The 21,481-nt window shown below is 37.5% G+C and overlaps 5 protein-coding genes, 1 long non-coding RNA gene and 1 other non-coding gene across 8 annotated transcripts; 5 read left to right on the top strand and 2 right to left on the bottom strand.

Moving 5' to 3' along the window:
* Positions 1–53: 53 nt before the first annotated feature.
* LOC103870188 (beta-glucosidase 9) lies at positions 54–4,178 on the top strand. Its single transcript, XM_033292370.1, has 14 exons — positions 54–246; positions 306–450; positions 525–588; positions 729–778; positions 873–948; positions 1,053–1,124; positions 1,212–1,299; positions 1,398–1,653; positions 1,749–1,864; positions 1,983–2,212; positions 2,309–2,334; positions 2,407–2,494; positions 2,597–2,687; positions 3,792–4,178. The coding sequence occupies exons 1-14, from the start codon at positions 185–187 to the stop codon at positions 4,027–4,029; spliced, it is 1,602 nt and encodes a 533-aa protein (XP_033148261.1). The 5' UTR covers positions 54–184; the 3' UTR covers positions 4,030–4,178.
* A 26-nt stretch (positions 4,179–4,204) lies between these two features.
* Positions 4,205–6,703, top strand: LOC117134248. The gene has a single exon (XM_033292371.1). The coding sequence runs from the start codon at positions 5,509–5,511 to the stop codon at positions 5,851–5,853; it is 345 nt and encodes a 114-aa protein (XP_033148262.1). The 5' UTR covers positions 4,205–5,508; the 3' UTR covers positions 5,854–6,703.
* TRNAL-AAG lies at positions 4,663–4,743 on the top strand. Its single transcript has one exon. It is a non-coding gene; the product is annotated as a tRNA-Leu (tRNA).
* A 250-nt stretch (positions 6,704–6,953) lies between the features above and the next one.
* On the top strand, positions 6,954–8,084 carry LOC103870187 (RNA-binding protein PNO1). Its single transcript, XM_009148293.3, has 2 exons — positions 6,954–7,144; positions 7,244–8,084. Exon 2 carries the CDS (start codon positions 7,254–7,256, stop codon positions 7,896–7,898), a length of 645 nt encoding a protein of 214 aa, XP_009146541.1. The 5' UTR covers positions 6,954–7,144; positions 7,244–7,253; the 3' UTR covers positions 7,899–8,084.
* A 414-nt stretch (positions 8,085–8,498) lies between these two features.
* Positions 8,499–11,322, bottom strand: LOC108871823. Its single transcript, XR_001958448.2, has 2 exons — positions 9,023–11,322; positions 8,499–8,929 (listed from the first exon to the last, which is right to left on the bottom strand). It is a non-coding gene; the product is annotated as an uncharacterized LOC108871823 (long non-coding RNA).
* A 1,957-nt stretch (positions 11,323–13,279) lies between these two features.
* On the bottom strand, positions 13,280–14,731 carry LOC117134249. The gene is made up of 2 exons (XM_033292372.1): positions 14,131–14,731; positions 13,280–13,871 (listed from the first exon to the last, which is right to left on the bottom strand). Exon 2 carries the CDS (start codon positions 13,736–13,738, stop codon positions 13,529–13,531), a length of 210 nt encoding a protein of 69 aa, XP_033148263.1. The 5' UTR covers positions 13,739–13,871; positions 14,131–14,731; the 3' UTR covers positions 13,280–13,528.
* Positions 14,732–14,983: 252 nt separating this feature from the next.
* LOC103870186 (enhancer of mRNA-decapping protein 4) lies at positions 14,984–20,670 on the top strand. 2 transcript variants are annotated; one of them, XM_033292368.1, is made up of 13 exons: positions 14,984–15,120; positions 15,202–15,863; positions 15,942–15,991; positions 16,079–16,235; positions 16,313–16,531; positions 16,831–16,959; positions 17,101–18,531; positions 18,759–19,118; positions 19,207–19,326; positions 19,458–19,628; positions 19,715–19,864; positions 19,950–20,075; positions 20,145–20,670. In XM_033292368.1, the coding sequence occupies exons 2-13, from the start codon at positions 15,231–15,233 to the stop codon at positions 20,442–20,444; spliced, it is 3,846 nt and encodes a 1,281-aa protein (XP_033148259.1). In that variant the 5' UTR covers positions 14,984–15,120; positions 15,202–15,230; the 3' UTR covers positions 20,445–20,670. The 2 variants fall into 2 exon arrangements, with proteins under 2 accessions (XP_033148259.1, XP_033148260.1); XM_033292369.1 differs by having other exon boundaries at positions 15,028–15,863.
* Positions 20,671–21,481: the final 811 nt, after the last annotated feature.

The raw sequence follows: 21,481 nt of genomic DNA, 5'->3' as shown, positions 1-21,481 counted from the left end.
CATTCACACAAAAAAATGTCTAGTAACAAATTGCTGGCGAAAAGATATTTTGTTTGCTGAAATGCTTTTTTAATAGTTGCCAGTCACATCACATGGAAGTTGGAACGCACTTAACCGAAAGAGAAGTACTTATTTAGGATGCTTCACGTATAGCTTTTTGTTTGTTTGTCGCTTTGATGAGTGGATGAAGGAATACAGAAAGGATGGGTCACTCAACTCAATCACTTCGTACGTTCTTGAACGCTCGAAAGAAAACGACTTAAACCCTTCAGTTATTTTATACTTTCTCGCTCAGTCATATCTATCAAAGAAACAAAAAGGATGCAAGCTTTCTCTCATCTGTTATTGAGTTTTCTGGTCATCCTTTTTGCAATAAGCTGCAGCGATGCCTTCACCAGAAACGATTTTCCAGAGGAGTTCCTCTTCGGAGCCGCCACTTCTGCTTATCAGGTTCGACCACTCTGCTTAAAGTTCCAGAGGACTTTGCTGTATTTGAAGTTCGATTGTTCTGTGTTTTGTTATAGTGGGAAGGAGCGGTTGATGAAGACGGAAGGACTCCAAGCGTCTGGGATACTTTCTCCCGCTCTTGTAAGCTTCTTTTTTCATGTTTCTGTTTTTGTTTAGCTAAAGTGTTATTGTGTGTGTTACCATTTAATTGGCATTTTAAATTAGCAAATTGAGCAATTTATTTAGGGTTTTATTTTATTTATCTGAGAACAAAATTGCAGATAGCAGAGGAAATGGAGATATAGCATGTGATGGGTATCACAAATACAAGGTTTTTTTTTTTTTGCCTTTTTCTTGTCGAACAAGTTACCCTAAGTCTCTTGCTCTGTTTTCTCAAATTCGATATGTTTCTGTGACTTGCACAGGAAGATGTTAAGCTCATGGCTGAAATGGGATTGGAAGCATTCAGATTCTCTATATCTTGGACAAGGCTTATACCTAGTAACACCTCCTCTTCCGGTTTATTGACTTTCAAGTTATAAATCTTCATTATTCTGTGAGATTTTTAAAACCCTATTTTGTGTTTTTGTTTCTCGGTTTCTCAGAGGGAAGAGGACCCATTAACCCTAAAGGTCTATTGTTTTACAAGAACCTCATCCAAGAACTACGAACCAATGGTGATACTTCTTTTCTACTTGAAAACCTAAATTGAAGACTGTACTTCATAGCTTCTGATAAAAGGTTTTGGCAAAACATACGAGCAGGAATCGAACCACACGTTACACTATACCACTATGATCTTCCTCAGTCTCTTGAACATGAGTACGGAGGATGGATCAACCGAAAAATCATGTAAATAAACTAAATAATTTTCTAAAAAAAGGTTCTGATCTAACAAAAGTCTTCTTGTATATTTTAAGAAAATGATTTTTTGTTTTTGTGGTTTGCAGAGAAGACTTCACTGCTTTTGCAGATGTATGCTTTAGAGAGTTTGGGGATGATGTGAAGCTATGGACCACAATCAACGAAGCTAACATATTCGCCATAGCTTCTTATAGCGAAGGATTTGCACCACCAGGACACTGTTCTCCTACCTCATTCTTCAATTGCTCTACGGGAAATTCTTCTACTGAACCATATCTTGCAGGCCATAACATGTTGTTAGCTCATGCCTCTGCGTCAAAACTGTACAAACTAAAATACAAGGTACTTCAAAAAGAAAAATAATCAAATTTTCAACTTAAAACCCTTTTTTAACTCTTTCATGAGTTATATGAAACATAAATGATATGATTGTGCAGAGTAAGCAGAGAGGATCCATAGGCCTTAGCATATATGCATTTGGGTTAACTCCTTATAGTAACTCCAAGGAGGATGAAATTGCAACTCAAAGAGCTAAAGATTTCCTATTTGGCTGGTTAGTAAACACAAGTTACTTTTTTTTTACCATAAAAACAAAAGAAATGTTTTTTTGTTGTTTCAGTAACGTTGAGGAAAAAAACGTGAATGACTTTTTTGAATTTGACAATCCTCAGGATGTTGAAGCCTTTGGTGTTTGGGGACTATCCAGATGCAATGAAGAGAGTTTTGGGACCGAGGTTACCTGTTTTCTCAGAGGAAGAGTCAGAGCAAGTTAAAGGTTCGTCTGACTTTGTAGGAATTATCCACTACACCACAGTCTATGTGAGAAACAGTACATCCACCACACCTTCTCTTATTCCTAGAAGACAAGACTTCTTTACAGACATGGGAGCCGAGACGATCTGTAAGATTTACTTTATTTTCCATCATCAATAGATCAAAACATGGCGTCTTGGTTCTTGTACCTGATAAAATATTCTTGTTCTTCTTTTTGGATAAGTCATGGGGAATTCTACATTCTTTGAGGTAAGAACCTGCTCACAAAACTATTGATCTATCTTCCTCTTCCTTATTTGATTTCTTTTTTTCTGTATGAAGTGGGATTCTATTCCATGGGGTCTTGAAAGTGTTTTGGAGTATGTGAAACAGAGCTATAACAATCCTCCAATCTACATTCTTGAAAACGGTCCACTTCTTTTGTCTTTTCACTATGTTCTTTTTCTTCTTCTTCTTAAAAGCATGACTGTTTATTCTCAAGATTTTTCAAATTGAGCCATGAAAAAAACAGGTACTCCGATGAAACATGGTTCGACGCTACAAGACACGCCAAGAATTGAATACATTCAAGCTTACATTGGTGCTGTGCTCAACGCCATCAAGTAAGATTCTCCTCATTTATACTGCATTCCCTTTGTTTCATATTAATCTATATTATTAAAACTGAAGTACCTTTTAGTACTGTTTAGAAACTTAGATAGTAGATTAAATGAAAGTTGTTTGGAAACAAGAATAACAGATTAAATATTTTTTTATTTACATTTTTAGTCAATGTATTTCTTTCTCATTTACAGATTCTGTCGTTTGGAAACTTGGATAGTAGATTAAATAAAAATTGCTTAGAAACACGGATAGCAGATTAAATATTTCTTTTTATTTACACGTTTAGCCATTATATTTCCTTCTTATTTACAAATCTGCCACTTCACTTAGAATCAAAAAAATTAAATTAATTACAATGAATTGTTATTTCATTTTGCTGAAAATAAGAACACAAACTGTAATATATAGTATATATTAATCTGCTACAATACAATTTTTTTTTAAAAAAAAATATCATAAAATTAATAATAATTCATAAAAAACTACTGTAAAAATTAAATAATTTTTAAATAAATAAACAAAAAAAATCAATAGGTTAATATATGAATATTACAATTACATCAAATTGCATCAAATTATAAAATTATAAATATAATATTACATACATATAAAAAATTATTATCAAACATCTATATTATAATGTAATATATTCTACTCTAAATATATTTTACAAAACATAAAAATAGAAATGGACATTTTATAAAATCAATAGTTTATAAATTTACATTGAACACAAGTTAAATCCAACACCCGCGCAGGGGCGCGGGTCAAGATCTAGTTATGTTTAAGAGTGTAAAATTTGTTTCATTCTAAGTATCTTTTCAATGCATTTTTATTTTGATAGTTTTTTCAATTTTACTCTTGTTTTCTTAACTCATTAATTAAGATAATCAAATCAATCAATGTATTAATTAAGGGTAAAATAACAAAATTTAATTGTTTTATTAATTTTGTGTGAAAAATTCTAGAACTGATATGCAAAGTGAAACGGAAAGAGTATATAATTAGTTGGTTTTTAATGGGGTACTGATGTTTAGCGCATTTGGTGTATCCCGGTTCAGTTCTGGTTTATTGTACTCTCTGATCTTGATTCTAATGATTAGGAATGGATCGGATACAAGAGGATACTTTGTATGGTCGATGATTGATGTGTACGAGTTGTTGAGTGGATACATGTACAGCTATGGGATGTACCATGTGAATTTCAGCGATTCTGGTCTCAAGAGGTCACCAAAGCTATCTGCTTCTTGGTACACTGGTTTTCTCAATGGTACAATGGATGTTTCTCCTCGAGATATTACTCAGATGCAGAGCCACTTCTCTGGTCCGTCGTCTTTGTGATGTAGTTACATATATAACTATGGTTCCGGTTATGATTCTCATTTGGTCTGAGTTGGTCTTTTCAGTGACCAAAAAAGAACTTAGTGGTTTGACTTATTGTACAATAAAACATGCATTTTAACACCATATGGTCGCACCAAATTTCACCACTTAATGTGTTCAAGTGTTACTTGATCTCTAAGGTGCGCCTCTTGTGTCTGTCTTTGGTTTCCGCCAAAGGATACCCAACACAACGGCCACACCAAGTGACTGAAACTACCCTTAGCTTAGCAAAGTACTCTTTGCGCCGCTCTGGCGCTCTCTGAATGTTCTTCTGAATATAATCATGAACTGATCCCACCATGAAAGCGTCCAGTCTTTCTTCAGTCATTGAAGATTCGTTGGAGCCACTCAGTAAGAGGGCTGTGCTTGTTGGTAATGGTATATTCCCATGAATCCAGCCTGCAAGGCCGGGAAAGCTAATGGCTGATTTTGAAGGGATAAGCTGTGTATGGCACTGGCTAGACTTGGCACACATGGGAACAGTGTTAAAGACGCAATGACAGAGAGAGAAGAGGCAGAGATTTGAGTATTTTATATGGTGACATCGTGCTTTAGATATTTAGATATAGCGACAAAAACAATGTCAACAAAGTTGATATGGCCGAGTTGGTCTAAGGCGCCAGATTAAGGTTCTGGTCCGAAAGGGCGTGGGTTCAAATCCCACTGTCAACATTAGTTTTTATTTCCTTGATCCTTACACTACTAACAGTAAGTCCCTTCTGTTTACACGTGTGTGCTTATTCTGAGTTTTGTGTTTGTCAGATTATTGGATTTAATGTTGTTATTTTTTTACTGAAGCCGAGTTCAATAAGCAATTTGGTGTACCGTTTCAGTTTGCGTAGGTTGTAGGCTTGTAGCTACATTTTAGAAGTATACCACAATTGTTGTGGCTTGAAAAGGATTTAAAATCAACTTTATGTGAACGTATATACCAACCAACAATGAGGATTTTGTAATATCTACAGTTTATCATCAGAAGTTTTAAGAGTTGAGCTTCAATCACAAAAAGTATCATCGTCTAAATACAGGACATTTAAACGATAAATATTTTTGTCAAACTACAGAGTAACAATCGACTGTGACTTGTATGTTATAACAAATCTCATTACTAGGAAATCCCAAATTAGTTCCACTATACCAGCATGGGGCGAGTTCGCATTTTTCCTTTTTGTTAAGAAAACAGTTTTTATTTGGCTACACCCCTAACAAGAGGCAAACATATATTTACGGCAAAGAAAACGCTATCTCGAATGTTCATAAACGCAAAATAAATGGTATATAGAAAACTCACTATATTTAGATATATTAAATTTACATCAGCGTACCTTTTTTTGTAAGCTTTTTTATTAGTTTCATAAATTCCATTGTGGACTATTTTTAGAGGTTTCTCTATTTGTAAGAAGGTAGAGAGAGAAACAAAGAGGAAAGTAAAAATAAATGGAAGGGAAAGAGAAAGAGAAAGAGAAAGAAAAAGAAGAAGCGAAGAGGACAATGATCATGAAGATCAACAAACTCAAGGAGACACCTCAAGAGATAAGCCAAGAAGACGCTAAAAGACAAGAAGCTTACAACATGTCTCCACGTGTACGTGGTGGTAGTGGCTCGGCGGGTATGGGAAAGTCATCGAGCGTGAGGCTAAACTGTTTATGCGCACCAACAACACACCCTGGCTCCTTCCGGTGCCGTTACCACCGTCGCAACTCTGCACTCGGAATGTCACGTGGCATATCTGTTCCCTCTAACCTTTCCATGTTGGGAGGAGGAGGCTCTCCTAAATCCTAAAGTCGTCGTCTCATGATTTAATAAGCTATATAATGTGTTTTTTTCTCAATTCCAAACCTTTCCGATGTGTTTTTTTTTGTGTATATAGAACGTGAGACGAGGTGTGGTTTTCTTTTCTTTATGTTCTTGCTTGTAAAGGATTTCTTTAAAATACCAAAATGCATAACAAGTAGAGGTATCTCTGGGCAATGCCACTCACTCTGTAATAAATTTAAACGTTGAGGTCAAACAAAAGAAGACAAGTTTTCTCCTACGGACGTGGTGCCGTTTTTTAATCGGGTAAATTTTTTGCATATCATGCCGTTTTAAACTATGAGTAGGGTTTGCTAAGTATTGAGTTAATTATTAATGTAACTAGGTAAGAAATCCGTGCGATATCGCACAGAAACTCATTTTACAAAAAAAAAATGCATGACAGAAACTATTTATAGATTTTTAAAATCTATTTGAATAGTCACAACCCTTCAATCTGAATAGTCACATTCTTCTAATAGTCACAACGACTTTCCACTTTTTAAAATATACTTATGAATAGTCACAATTTTTAGACAATTATTTATAAAAGACACAACCTTATAACATATAACTTTTAGAAAAGACACAACCCTTTACACATCTTTTTCAAAAGACACAACATTTCAACATAAGTGGGATTCACAGCCTTTGAAATTAATTAGGATTGCTATTATTAGTAGATATATAACTATTTTAAGTATTCAATAATTATCTTAGTATGTTCTGAATACATATTAGAAATTAAGATCGAATTAGGTACATGTTCTTTTCGGGGATTCTAAATTTTCGGCTATTTCGATTCGGATAAAAAAAATTTATAATCCAAAATACTGCACTCAATATATATTGGATTCAGATCGATATGAATTCATTTTTATCTGAGTCAAATTCGGTTCGGATTTTCGAATCGGATTAATTGCCCATCCCTAAGTAGGGGTTTGCCTAATCAAACCTATTTAATTAACTAAGGGATACCCAATCCAATTGAGTCCGGTCTAGCCCGGTCCAACACACATTTTTGCTTTAGAAAAGAATAAGTAGAGACACCTTATGAAACAATAAGGCCTTTACTGAGCCAACTTCTGAAATAATCATAATGTGTTTCATAAACCCAATAAGTAATTATAAAATGGCGACGTCTCGTCCTGCGACAACAGCTAAACCCTAGAGCTTAAAAACCTCCAAGCAGCCAGTGAAACCTTTCCTCCTCCACCCTAGCAGCAGCCTCTCTCTCTCCTTCCCTTCTCCCACCACCAGCTCCTAATCAAGTATTCAGGTATGTATTCTAATCTTGAATTGCTAGCTCCTGGACTTACTATAATCCTTGTTAGATTGAGATGTAACCTGAGTTTTGAGATCCATCTTTGCTTTATAGGTTAATAATAATGGCAGAAACTACTCAAATGGAAATCGAGACCGCGACAAAAGCTGTCCCCTTGCCGACAAAACCAGTCTTCAAGCCTCTGAAAGCACACGAGATGTCCGACGGCAAAGTCCAGTTCAGAAAAATCCCTGTTCCACCGAACCGTTACACACCTCTCAAGAAAGCGTGGCTAGACATCTACACTCCGGTCTACGACCAGATGAAAGTCGACATCAGGATGAACCTCAAGTCCCGCAAAGTCGAGCTCAAGACCCGAGCCGACACCCCTGACGTCAGCAACCTCCAGAAGTCCGCTGACTTTGTTCACGCCTTCATGCTAGGTTTCGATATCCCTGATGCGGTGGCGCTTCTGAGGATGGACGAGCTGTATGTTGAGTCTTTTGAGATTAAGGACGTGAAGACTTTGAAAGGGGAGCATTTGTCGAGGGCCATTGGGAGGTTGTCGGGGAAAGGAGGGAAGACGAAGTTTGCGATTGAGAACTCGACGAAGACGAGGATTGTTATTGCGGATACGAGGATTCATATCTTGGGGGCGTTTACTAATATTAAGGTTGCGAGGAGTTCTCTTTGCAGTCTTATTATGGGATCTCCTGCGGGGAAAGTTTACTCCAAGCTTCGTAATGTTAGTGCTAGATTAGCTGACTAGTATGCTTTCTTGAGTTTTGTTCGAGTTTATTATTTTGTATTGCTTCAGAAATACACATGTTTCGTCGAGTTGTCTAAACATCTGTTTACCAATTTTCAGACATAAACTAAAGGTTCTGTTCGGAAAAAGAATGGTTTGTATTGAGTTGTCATTCCTAGTGTTATATTCAAATTTTTCATGGTTTTACTGAAAAGTGTAGAGAAGATAGTCATCAAAACATAATCCAATACAATTCTAGTTGTATAAAACTTTTTATCTGCCAACTCGACAGCATAAACAGAATGTCCTGATAGACATTGTAACGCAGTTTACACCTTTCCTATGTTTTGTAACGAACCGCTAAATGAAAGAGTCTTTACATGAGTTTATTATTTTGTGTTGCTTCAAAATTATACATTTTTCTTGAGTTTTCTAAATGTGTCTATTCACCAAGTTTCAGACAACCAAAAAGCTATGTTCCAGAGCTTCCATCTAAGTTCTCATTCGTAGTATTATATTCTATTCCTCAATAAATGACCATGCTCATACCGTTGTATGGCATGACATTTGTATGTCATCAAAGCAAGATGAATCATTGTTTGCTTTGCCACATTTGGTAAATCCAACACAATTCCAGTTTTATAAACTTTGTTTGCTAACTCGACAGCATAAACAGAATGTCTTGATGACATTATCTTGCAGTTTACACCTTTCCTATGTTTTTCTAAAGAGCTAGTAAAATACAATAAGGCAGATTTGATAGGTCTCGCTAAACGACAATTTGTTGGCTTTTTGGTAAACCCAAAGAATCTGAGGGTGATTTTATGCCGGAAAACGCTGCGTTTAGCTCTGAGGGTGATTTGGGTTGTACAAAGATTCTTTGGGTTAACTTACACTCAGGTTGCTGAAACTCAGATTTTGACCTGAATAAAAAGAAGGTTTTGCTGGTTGCTCCAAAGCCTCCAATCAAGACTAAAACATGAATGCGGCCTACTATCTCTGATTGGCCAACACCATGACCTTCATAGCGTTGATCCATGAGTCTCAGCAACCTGAGTGTAAGTTATTAACAAGACTAGTGAGTGATTCCATCTTTCTATATGAAAAGAAGTACCAGAACCCATATAAATAATGTAAAGAGTTACCCGCATCTCTCAGCACAACTCTTGGGATATAATTGTGTATTGTGCACCACAACAAAAGCCTGGAATGATTCAAAATGAACTAAGGAGTGCTAAATAACAAATCTCTAAGAGCACTGAGGAACTGATTAAGATCGAAACCAGATAGTAAGCCAAAAAGAGGTTATCATCTGGATGCCAAATTTTGCCTTTAGAGGCGTACGTACCGTTAACCTCCATATCCACCATACAGCATTATCTAAGGAAATGAGAAAAAATAATCCATGTCTGCCTATGATAAAGTTAAATATAACTAATTTCATAAGCATAAACTAAAACATGTTCAAGGGCAGCTTCCCAGTTCTCATCAATTCCTTTCTGCTCAGAAGTGTCAGAAAGAAGGTTGGTCGTTTCTTGCTTCTCGGGTGGTCGAACCAGCTCACTCAGCTCACCCAGGTAACTGACAGTCCGACCAGCTGAGCCAGAGAGTGCTCAGCTCGTCCTATGAATTTTGATGCGGCCAGGTTCATATCAGATATATATGAGATCACTTACCTCAACTCCGAGCAAGGCTTTAACATTCTCAACATTTAGTTAAGTAAACCCAAAGAATCATATTCGTGGAAAGTAAAGCTTAATGTATCGTGAGAATCAACATCAAGTGTAATGATTTGTTCACCGGCACTCCGGCTGTCATCACAGTGATCCTCATCTCCTTATAATCGTCTGTTTGGCTTCTCGTTCTCCTCTTCGTTGGGATCTCTCTGGATTCTGAAACCCGCTGCCTCAGCTAGAGGCTAACTAGTTTGGTAGGCATATAGCTTTTCGAAAATCCGAATTTAACCCTGTAGTCTTTTAATTTGGTTTACGAATCAATTTATTACCCAATAAACAAACTTATTCCGTATTAATAATAACTTACTCCCCTGATTAACAGATTATTAGGTACGAGAATATTACTTTTAAATCGTCGTAATCTTTACGGTAACAATAATAAATATCTTTATATATAAAGTTGACTTGTGTGATGCACACAAGCCTCCACGACACCAAAAGAGAGGGGGCTTTTTTTGACATGTGTCGGCTCGGGAGTGGATCGGTGTTTCTCACACTCTCCCTTCTCTGCGAGCGCGTCGCTTACGTCTGTGTGTTTGTCCCACCAAATAGGTTGGGCTTTTGTGTGATTAATATAGGCCCAAATATGATTAGGTTATTTTTCTTCTTGGTCGTTCTTCTTCTTCCCTGCCTCTTGACAGAAAGTCGACAACGTAACGTCCCAAGAATCTTTGCTCTGATATTTATTCTGAGTTTTCCTTTCATTAATCCTTTCATTTAATTCTCACTTATCTCTCGTCTTTTCAACTTCATTATTTTCAATCCTATAAATTGAGGACCATAACTTTGCTCTAGCAAACAATCCATTCCTTGGAACACAGCCTACAAAAATGGTGACTTCCCATCTCTTGCTTATTAAACTTTGGTGTTGCTATATTTTAAGAAAAAGATTTGTTACAGCGGTGCCTGTTAATTTATCGTAAATGGACATGCTTATCTGTGTAGATGTTACAGATTTTGACCTCTACAAATACTGGGCATTTTTTTTCCTACCCTGCTTGCTTTTACTTCATTGATGCTTATCTTTCTCCTGTGACATGTGTGGTTCCTAATGTTTTTCCTGCATTTTTTTTAATTTGTCGTACAGAGGCAATATTAGCTTTGTTCAGACTTCAGACAACAAATTACTTAGAAAGCTCATAACACCTTCTCTTCCACAATCCAATGACAAAACCAAAGCTCTCCAAATAACCCCTGAAATCCATTCATGGCATCAAAAGATCTACGGGTATTGCTTCTATCTTTCTATAAATATTTTAGTCATTTGGATTCTGTTTCGGCCAGTATGATATAATATGATATTGATTCTTTCTCGCCTTGAAATTTAAGTTCAAGTTCATGTTTCTTTATAAAGGTCAACATTATTTTTTTCTTTTCTACATTTCTGATACTCCACCTATATTATAGCGTAAGAGAATCCCTAAAATTGACGTTCCTAAAACTGATACCATGTAATTAAAAAATACTTCACCTATATTTGTTCTTATGAGGTGTCGTTTGTGGAGCTAATTTTTTTAATTGTATTTTGCATTGCGGTTAAGTGTATGTGAAGTATTTTTTAGGACTAATGATTAGTATGGTTGTAGCTTGATCAATGTGTTATTGTATTTCCTGCAGATGATGCTTTTCTCCATCTGATTCAGCCAATGAAATAAGCATATTGATCACAATAATGCTCTTTAGCTTCTATGACTATGAGCAAACACTAATGGTTGGTTTTTACTATGTCCACTTGAATTTCTCTTATCAGATGCATAAGACTGTGATAGTCTTTGAAAGTGGTCAAACCACATGAATTTTATGTTGATTTTGAGATGATTTTGTACTTTACTGCAACCTCCAACCACCTCAGTTACGGTGCGCACTGCTTACTGCAATGGGCGTCTCCTACAAGCCAAAGAACCTTGCCATTGCTTCCAGAAGATTCTTTGGCACTAACCCAAATCTAGCGAGCTAGGCCAAGATGGCTACAGCTACACAAGTTGTGCAAATCCCTAAACGCAACATGACCCATGAAACCAAGCTTAACTACAACTTAAAAACCCGTTTGTGATATGCAGGTCAACTTATATCCCGATCTGCATAGGACAAAAGGATGTGTCATGTCCTTCACCGCCCGGTTTCTACCAACCCAGGAAGAAAGCGTATGTTCTGTATGTGATATTGCAGTCATTGGCGTAGACGCATCTGGTCTGCTCGCTTTGCTCTCCGTTTCAAGTCCGGTGATCAATTCAGATTGGTAACTTTGAGAGTCTTATGTGGTTTTCTACCTCTATGGATGAGGTTAAGTAAAAGTGACTTTAAATAAAGAAAAATATTGTTTTGACAAAGTTATACATATTCTGCAATTTGTAAATTGTGAATGATGTAGCTAGGACTATAATCTATTATTTTATATATAGTCATTGTAGGAGTTCGTTTATATATTTTTTAACTTACTTCAAGTATGTTTCCGGTATGTGAAAACATGAAATACTTACTGTATGAGTATAAAATTAATAAAAACAGAGTTTTGAAATGAAATCATTACAGCAGAGTAGAGGAATGAGCATACATATAAATAACTGTATACACACTTGGTATTGCATAAATTAAATATACAAACATCTTTTATAAAGCGTAACTTATATAGATCGTAGATATAAGAGTATTACATAACTACGGTAGACAAAGACCCAAAAGCTTGCCTAAAAGAAACATAATCCCCACAAAATTTTGAAAAAACAAATAAAAACATAGAGGGCCATCAGTGTGATGTAATACTTGACTTATAGACTGCTAAATGTTTACTTAAGATTTGGTTTATTTATTTTTGTAACATTTTTTAATTGACCGCTAAAATCAGTTACAATCAAACCCAATTAATTATAATGTTTTAAAAGACATTTTAAAATGGAAAAGATTGTAGACTTGGGACGTTTCCGGTTTTGGTTCTCAATTCGTTCATGTAACAAAGTAATGAACCGGCTAATATCCGAGATAATTAAGATCCCGTTTGGTTTTATTTTTTTTTTGGTTAGTTCAGGTTAAAAAGTCGCAAATTTTGAGTTTTCAGATTAAGTATTAGATTTTCAGGTTCTCGGATAAAATTTTAGATAATTCAGATAATTTTAAATTTTTGGATAAATTAAAATTATTCTGGTAACTCGGATATTTCAGATTATAAATAGTATTTTTGAATTATTTGATTATTTTAAAACTAAATATAGTTGATATTAATTTATAAGTTTATATATTATATTTTAGAAATTTGGGCACCGTACGATTCCAGTTCCTTGGTTCTTGGATAATTGATAAAATCCAAACCCAAAATGAACTTTTTTTTTGTTTGGTTATGTTTTTTGGTTTCGAATAAATGTGCACGTACCTACTCATGATACATGTTCGTTTAATTGGTTTTGTATTTGATTTCCGCTATGAACCAATTATATTCTAATCATGTTTAACATATTAATATAGATGCTACATAATATCCATTGAAAAACCTAAATATCGAATTTATATAAGAATTAAGATTCTAATAATATAACTATTTTAATAATAGAAAATCGCGCCGGAAAACCCCTAGTTATAATTATTATTGTTCTTTTGTTCTCAGGCATATCTTTTTGGGGTTATCTGAAATAAAGATGCTTTTAACTCTTTGCTCAAAAGCTGCGAACTGCATTAACGTGAAAACATCTATAGACGTAACGTAATCGGAATGTATTTTAATAGACAACATATTGAAAAGTTAAGCAAACAATCAATCATAAGGTGAAAACTAAATCTAACGGTTAAACGAAACGGAATAATCAATGTGGAGCTATTCGAGAGAGTAAACACCTAAAAAATCATATAAAATAATTCGAATCTAAAAGCAAACGCTAGCTGCTGGTTCGAATAAGAATTCATCATATCAGATGACACAGCTAGCTAGTTATTACCAGCGGGAGGAGCTGTGAAACCGTAACCACGACGTCCAACTCCTCCGCCGCATCCGGATCTCGGATCGCATTCGAGATGAACGGACTGTTGGATCTTGTGGAAACCGTCCTTGAAAGCTCCGAACCCGAATAGGAACCCGATCGCGATCACCACCAGAATCAAACACGTGCACAGCATGCATATCCTTCCACAACACATCCTCCTCCTCCTCCGCTTTGATTGAATTTTGTCGCCGGAGATTCCGAGATTCTCGTGAGGTTGAACAGCTCTTTAAGAGAATTTGTTTGTTGGCGAGAAACTTGGGAGAGAGAGAGAGAGAGGATATATTTAGAGCAGCATTATTGCAGTATGTAAAACGGTTTCTTAGGCAAAAAGGTGTGTGTGGGCTCCACCAATATTTTAAAAACGGTGACAGAAGACGTGAGTTGAGGATCGCTTCAGATGGGTTTTGTGCACTGTTTGCGGGTCCCACCGACACGTGGCGGCCCGCAATTGGTGCGATTTTAATTTTTTTTTTTAAATCAGATAAAGCAAAAATAAAAAAGTTTTAGAAACCCAAAAAGGGGTTCAGTGGATAATCATGCTCTTAGTGGGAGAGATAAAGAGAGATTGGCGAGTGGACGTTACTTTCTATTTATTGCTTTTTGAAGCTAATCAAAATCCTCTAGATAAGCAAGCTCTGTTTGCTCTTTTACTTCATTGGGCCAAGCGTTTAGGCCCACTAATGACTACGAGATTATATCAGGCCGAACGTAAAGTTAATGTAACTTTATAATCCTAATCTTTTAAAGCCATATAAAACTTTACTTGCTACTTTTCATACTTTGTAAAAGCCTAAAAGGATATTGACCTTCTTTTTTAAAAGTTATTTTGCTTTTTTTACAAATCCTATAAAGAGATTTGAACTTCGAGCAAGAAGATTTACAACAATTTTTCTCCTAAAAGTGGTTGATTCATCTTTTTTTCTGTGCAACCAATTAATTCCATTCATAGTTAAAACACTACTTAATAAATAAGTTCTTTCGGACAAATCTGAATAGTCAAGTTTAAAACTTTAACAACACAATTACATTAGAAAAGGAGAACAAGCTCGCTTTAATCTCTTCAAACAACTTTTGGTGAGCCAGTTTGTCATCTGTAACCTCGAATTTCATCGAAATGAATTTCGCTGCATCTACCGGTTCCAAACAAACCTCGCTGCATCTACTGGTTGATTCATCTATTTCTGGTTTATCATGGTGATAGATTGCTATATTTTTTTATCTTTTTGAGAGGTTGATAGTGGACTGGTGAAGAAGCTAGTGTTTAGAATCGGTGATGAAATATCTGAGAATGATTTGGGCTTTGATTGAAACAAGGCCCAAACCTAAATGTTACATTGAGTAAGATTTATCCTATTATTACGGAACGCATCCTCATATTTTTACTATATACATGATCATCACCTATAACTTTCGTCTCCACCCAATGCAATATATTTCAATTTTCACCGTGAATCCAAAAAAAAAAAATACAACGCCTCCAGAAAAAGTTCTCGAGCTGTTCTCACTTTCAAGTCGCTCGCGTTCTCTTCTCCACATGTAACTTCCTTGTTTCTTATTTAGATCCGCTGAGACTTCTTTTTTTTATTTTTGTGTATTAATCGATTTCGTAAACCCTAGATTCGTCGATCTTGAATCTGCCCTAATCCATGGCGTCCTCACCTGGTAACACTAACCCCAACAATCCTCCGCCGTTCGATCTCGGCACTCTCTTCAAACCATCGTCGAGCCCTTTCCCCACGCCGCCGGCGTCTTACCCTCCCCCCGCAGGTCCGTTTCTCCACAACGAGGTTGCGACTTCGTCTTCACCCGCGGCTAACTTGCACCAACAACAAATAACTCTATCGTACCCGACGCCGCCTGTGAATCTCCAATCGCCGCGTGCTAATCACAACCCCGGAACGCACCTTCTCGCTCTCCTCAATAACAGCAGCAACGGCGCCGCGGCGGCGAATCAAGAGCCGCCGCCGTCGTCGCATCATCAGGAAACCGCTCGCTCGTTCCCTTCGGGTCCTATTCGCGTGCCGAGCTGCAAGTTTCCGATGGGGAGGCGGTTGACTGGGGAACACGCTGTGTACGATGTCGACGTGAGGTTGCACGGCGAGATTCAGCCGCAGCTTGAGGTGACTCCGATTACTAAATACGGGTCGGATCCTCAGCTCGTTGTGGGTCGCCAGATCGCAGTCAGTAAGGTGTACATATGCTATGGATTGAAAGGAGGAAGCATTCGTGTTCTCAATATTAACACCGCTTTAAGAGCTTTATTCCGAGGCCATTCTCAGGTTAATTGAAGTTATCCATATGCTCTACTTAATTGAAGTATCCATATGGTTAACACGTGTTTGTATTTGTTCGTACAGAGAGTGACAGACATGGCCTTCTTTGCTCAGGATGTTCATCTCTTGGCTAGGTAGTGTTTTTTTTTAAAATTTATTTACGTCTTTTTTTAAATTTCTCTTTAGGACCTTACCGTTTCATTTCTATTTCTCCAAAACAGTGTAAGCTTAGATGGAAAGGTATTCGTGTGGAAAATATCTGAAGGCTCTGAGGGAGATGATGACCCTCAGATAACTGGGAAGATTGTTCTTGCTCTTCAGATACTTGGTGAGGAAGACACCAAACACCCACGTGTTTGTTGGCACTCCCACAAACAGGTATGGAAAAAACATTTCTTTTTAGTTGCATTTTTGATGTACTTTAGTGTTTATTGTGTCTAAAATTATCTTTTCAGGAAATTTTGGTGGTTTCAATTGGGAAACACGTTCTCCTAATTGATACGTCCAAAGTTGGCAGAGGTGAAGTATTCTCGTCTGAGTCTCCGATTCAGTGCCACCTTGATAAATTGGTTGACGGTGTAAAGATTGTCGGCAAGCACGATGGAGAGGTCACAGATTTATCTATATGCCAATGGATGACCACACGACTCGTTTCTTCGTCTGTTGATGGCACGGTTTGTATTTATCTTTATCATTTTGCTTCACTCGAGTCTTCCTGTTTTCATCATCTATTTATATCTTTATAATGAAATTATTCTCAAAAACTCTAGTTTAAGCTGATTACGTTACTTACTTGGGTGGAATGGTGAAGTTACTTAGTTGGAACCACCGTCAGCCTGTTTAGCTTTGTTTTGCTCGCTAGTTTAGTTTCATCCAGCCTTGCACAGTCTCTTTAAAAGCTAAACATATTGGTGCAATAGCTAGTGTTTTTGTCTGCGTGTGAGTCTTATTCCTTCCCTCGTAATACCAACAGGTTAAGATATGGAAAGATTTTATGGCACAACCAGTTGCAGTTCTGAGACCTCATGATGGCTATCCTGTCAATTCATCAACATTTGTGACATCCCCTGAGAGACCTGATCACATCATACTCATCACTGGGGTAATTCGTTTGAATCAGCATTTCCATCTTTTCTGAGCCTTATCTAATGCCAAATGTCCTCTGCGGTGTTGACTTGCAGTTATACTGTAGCTTATCTTTCTGCTTAGCTGTTAACTCTGTCTGTGTTGCCAATGTTTGCAGGGACCTCTAAATCGAGAGATGAAGATTTGGGTTCCAGCTGGGGAAGAAGGATGGCTCCTATCAGCTGAGTCTGAGTCATGGAATTGTACTCAGAAACTCGATTTGAAAAGTTCAACTGAACCACGAGCGGAGATGGCGTTTTTCAACCAAATCACAGCGTTGTCTGAAGCAGGCCTGCTCTTGCTTGCAAATGCGAAAAGGAACGCCATATATGCCGTGCATTTGGACTATGGCTCATCTCCAGCTGATACAAGGATGGACTTCTTGTCTGAGTTTACAGTCACTATGCCGATATTAAGTTTTATAGGTACACATGATCCTTCAGAAGAACCCATTGTTAAGGTTTATTGTGTTCAGACTCAAGCAATCCAGCAGTATACGTTAGATTTATGCTTGTGCTTGCCACCTTCTGGAGAAGAGAATGTGGGTTTGGAAAAGTCAGATTCTAGTGTTTCGCGGGAGGCAAATCTTGTTGATGGCATGTCAGAACCATCTGGACTGAAGCCTACAGAATTCCCTTCAGTTGATTCAGTTCCTAAACCATCTATACTTGTGAATAGATCGCAAGGTTCTGCATCAGGGGATACCACAGCTCCAGCGATTGTTCCATCCAACAGTGAGCCTAGAACCTCTGGGCTGCTATCTGATACCAATGGTGGAGGGTCTGCGTATGGTACTGCAACCCAGCTTCCTCTAAGTCCCAGACTATCAAGTAAACTTTCTGGCTATCAGACTCCTGTAGAAGCTTTTGAGCAGGTAGAATCTCGTTATGAGCTCAGTGGCAAAGCACCTTCTGCTGATTATGGTGTTGATAAGCACACCTTTGAGGAAAGCTCAAGTAGCGAGGAGAAGAATATAACACCTGATGACGATGAGTCTGGGATCCGAAGCTCGCCATCTTTTTTCAAGCACCCTACTCATCTTGTAAAACCGTCAGAGTTCTCTATGGGCGTTTCGTCTGCCGAAGCCCCCGTTGCTACTGAAGACAAGAGTGATAGAGTTAGTAACGATGCAAGTGGCACAGAAATTGAGGCGAGTGAAGTTGGTGAAGTCAATTATCATGAAGAAACTATGAATGGCACTTCAGAGAGTAGAGAAAAAATCTTCTACTCACAAGCTTTGAATCTCAGCACTGAGATGGCAAGAGACTGTTATCCTAGTACAGATGAAACTAAGGCTTATGAACAGTCTGTACATGCTGACGATAGTCTTGAGTCAAGAGATGTCTCTGCAAAGATTCCTGAGTTGGTTTCATCTAGTGGGCTTCCACAGTCGGCAGCAACGAATAGCAAAGGGAAGAAGCAGAAAGCCAAAAGTTCTCAGAATCCCAATTCGTCAGCTGACTCCTACAATGAGAAAAGTCAGAGCTTAAGTCATCCCTTGACAGATTCACTTCCTCAGATCTTGGCCATGCAGGAGACAATGAATCAGGTGACAAATTGATCTTGAAACTAATAAGTATCCAGTTCCTTAACAATATCTGCTTTTCTCCTCTTGCATCATTTTACCCACACGCTATTAAACTTGTTGTGACCGTGACTTGCGTATTACGGGTCCTCTTATGCATAACTGGCATTTATTGATAATAGTTTCTTCATAAGACGTACCTGAGTAATTTGTTAAATATTTGCTGACTTGGAACATCATTTCCCTTGCAGATAATGGTTTCGCAGAAGGAGATGCAGAGACAGCTGTCAAATGCTGTCAATGGCCCTGTCACTAAAGAAGGTAAAAGACTAGAAGTGGCTATAGGTCGAATGACTGAGAGAACGAGCAAGTCAAATGCCGATGCTTTATTGGCTCGCTTCCAGGAGGAGACTGTTAAGAGTGAAAAGGCAATGCGTGACCATTCACAGCATATTGTGAATGCGACGACAAACTTCATGAGCAAGGAGTTAAATGCAGTGTTTGAGAAAACGGTCAAGAAGGAATTTGCTGCAATTGTTCCAGCCATAGCACGTGCAGCAACACCGGCGATTGAAAAAACTATATCATCTGCAATCACAGAGTCCTTCCAGGTTAGAATTATACGAGAATTGGTAGAGCTGATTTCTCTTTATATTGTTGTATTGTTGATAAATACTGCTTTTAATTTCATGTATACAGAGAGGACTTGGTGACAAGGCAGTCAATCAGCTTGACAGATCTGTTAATTCAAAGATTGAGGCAACCTTAACTAGGCATATTCAAACGCAATTTCAGACCTCTGCCATCCCAGTTCTCCAGGTAAATTGGAGTTTACTTTGTATTAAAATCTAAAGTACTTGTACACGTACTGCAAATGTTAACTGCATCATAGCTTGGCCTTGACGAAAACAGAGCTGAACTCTTATATCTAACCATGTTTAAAATTTCAGGAAGCTCTTAAGTCGGGTCTGGAGGCCTCACTCATACCATCCTTTGAGAGGTTATGCAAGACCATGTTAGAGCAAGTAGACACAGCCTTGGAGAAAGGAATTGCCGAGCACACAAACGCAGCACAACAACGGTTTGAAGCTGGACACTCTCAGCTTGCTCATACTTTAAAGGTATGGTGGCAAATCATCCTTTTTCCCAGCAGTATTATTCGAGTCATGTAATTCCTCTTGCTAAAGAAAGTTTTCGCGATTTACAGGAGACCATTACTTCCACGTCGTCAGTTGCTCAAGCCTTAAGTCGTGCTTTAGCCGAGAGCCAAAGGAATCGCTCAGGCGTCTTAACTGGTGGGTCAGATCCCTCGGTTACTCAAGTTAGTAAGGGACCAGTAGCTACTCTTCTTGAAAAGGTTTGCACATCTCAAATTGATGTCTGTCTGTTTCCGAGTTTTCTCCAAGTATCTATGCATACAATCACAATTGATGTCATTTCAGGTTGAAGCACCTATGGACCCAACTGCTCAATTATCCAGGTTGGTATCTGAAGGCAAGTACGAAGAATCTTTTACCTCGGCTCTACAGAGAAGCGATGTCTCTATAGTATCATGGCTTTGCGCACAGGTAAAATTTGGTTTCTAATTTTCCTAATCTTTTAAGTTTGCATTATCTTTACAACGTGATGTGTAATAGGTGGATCTTCATAGACTACTGGCTATGAATCCCCTGCCGCTGAGCCAAGGCGTGCTACTGTCACTGCTGCAGCAACTAGCATGTGACATCAGCAAAGACACTTCCCGTAAGCTTGGGTGGATGACAGATGTGGTTACAGCGATTAACCCATCAGATCAGATGATTGTGGTTCATGCTCGCCGAATCTTTGAACAAGTCTACCAAATTCTGCACCACCAGCTTAATGCACCAGGCAGTGACGTCTCTGCCATCAGACTTATAATGCACGTCCTCAACTCCATGCTTATGGGCTGCAAATGATTACTCCCTCTCGTTCTATCTTCTTGTTCACAAACCATAGGATCACTAAAATCTTTCATTTTTGGTTTTTCTTTTTTTTTTTGCATTTCATTTTTTCCTTAAAATGTAGATTCTCGCTTGTTTAGACGCGTTTATACAGTGGACGCGTTGATTCTATAAAAATTTCCATAAACAAAATTTCTTGGAATCAAAACCGTACATGCAAGCGAGCGGAGAAGTTATTATTCATCTATGTGCCTCCTCGTACAACTAACTGATGATGCCTGATGGAATGGAATCATATCAGGCATAGTGTGTCTTATTTCTCACCCTTAATTTATTGTGTTTACATTTCTTTTGTTGTTGTAGCTGTTTTATTTCTCTCCTCGTTTTTTGTTGTTGTTGTAGTTTCTGTTAAAAATATATATACAAAAACGTGGAAAATTAGTAGATTTTTGACTTTTTGTTCTAGTGAAGTGCATCACTTCTCACATACTATTGGAATCTTTTTCTTTTATAAATTTAATGGATTAAGTAAAAAGTTGGATAAATATGTTGAAAATGGATTTTCTGCTCTTAAAAAAACTTATATAATTTTTATTTAAAGAGTGAAAATGTATATTAACATGATAGAAGAATGTCACTGGTATATATACAATATTTTTCACAACAAATGTTCAATTGTTTTAGAAAAAATTACGAAAAAAGCGTGAGAGAATTCTTATGCAAAAGCACACTGCATATAAACACCTGATTTTGGGGGGGGGGGGGGGGGGGGGGGGGTGGGTGGGGGGATAGAAACAATTTTTTTAAATATTAATAATTTTTTTATATATATTTTAGGGGATTATGCATATGGAAAACATATCCAGAAAATAGAGACAAAAGCTAATATTTCACTTGTCTATGCTTAGATCCGGTCCTGTATACACCACTACCATTATGAACTGGACTTGACTCGTCCCTGACTCATAGGTTTTGGTTAGTGTGAAGATGTTTCTAAGATACTCCGTTTTTAGTCCGTAAAATGTTTGTTCTAGAAAACACCAATCAAACAA

Source organism: Brassica rapa, chromosome A05, assembly GCF_000309985.2.
Source record: "Brassica rapa cultivar Chiifu-401-42 chromosome A05, CAAS_Brap_v3.01, whole genome shotgun sequence".
Taxonomy (NCBI): Eukaryota; Viridiplantae; Streptophyta; class Magnoliopsida; order Brassicales; family Brassicaceae; genus Brassica; species Brassica rapa.
The sequence above is the reverse complement of the archived record's forward strand: the minus strand, read 5'-3'. Positions and strand labels throughout refer to the sequence as shown.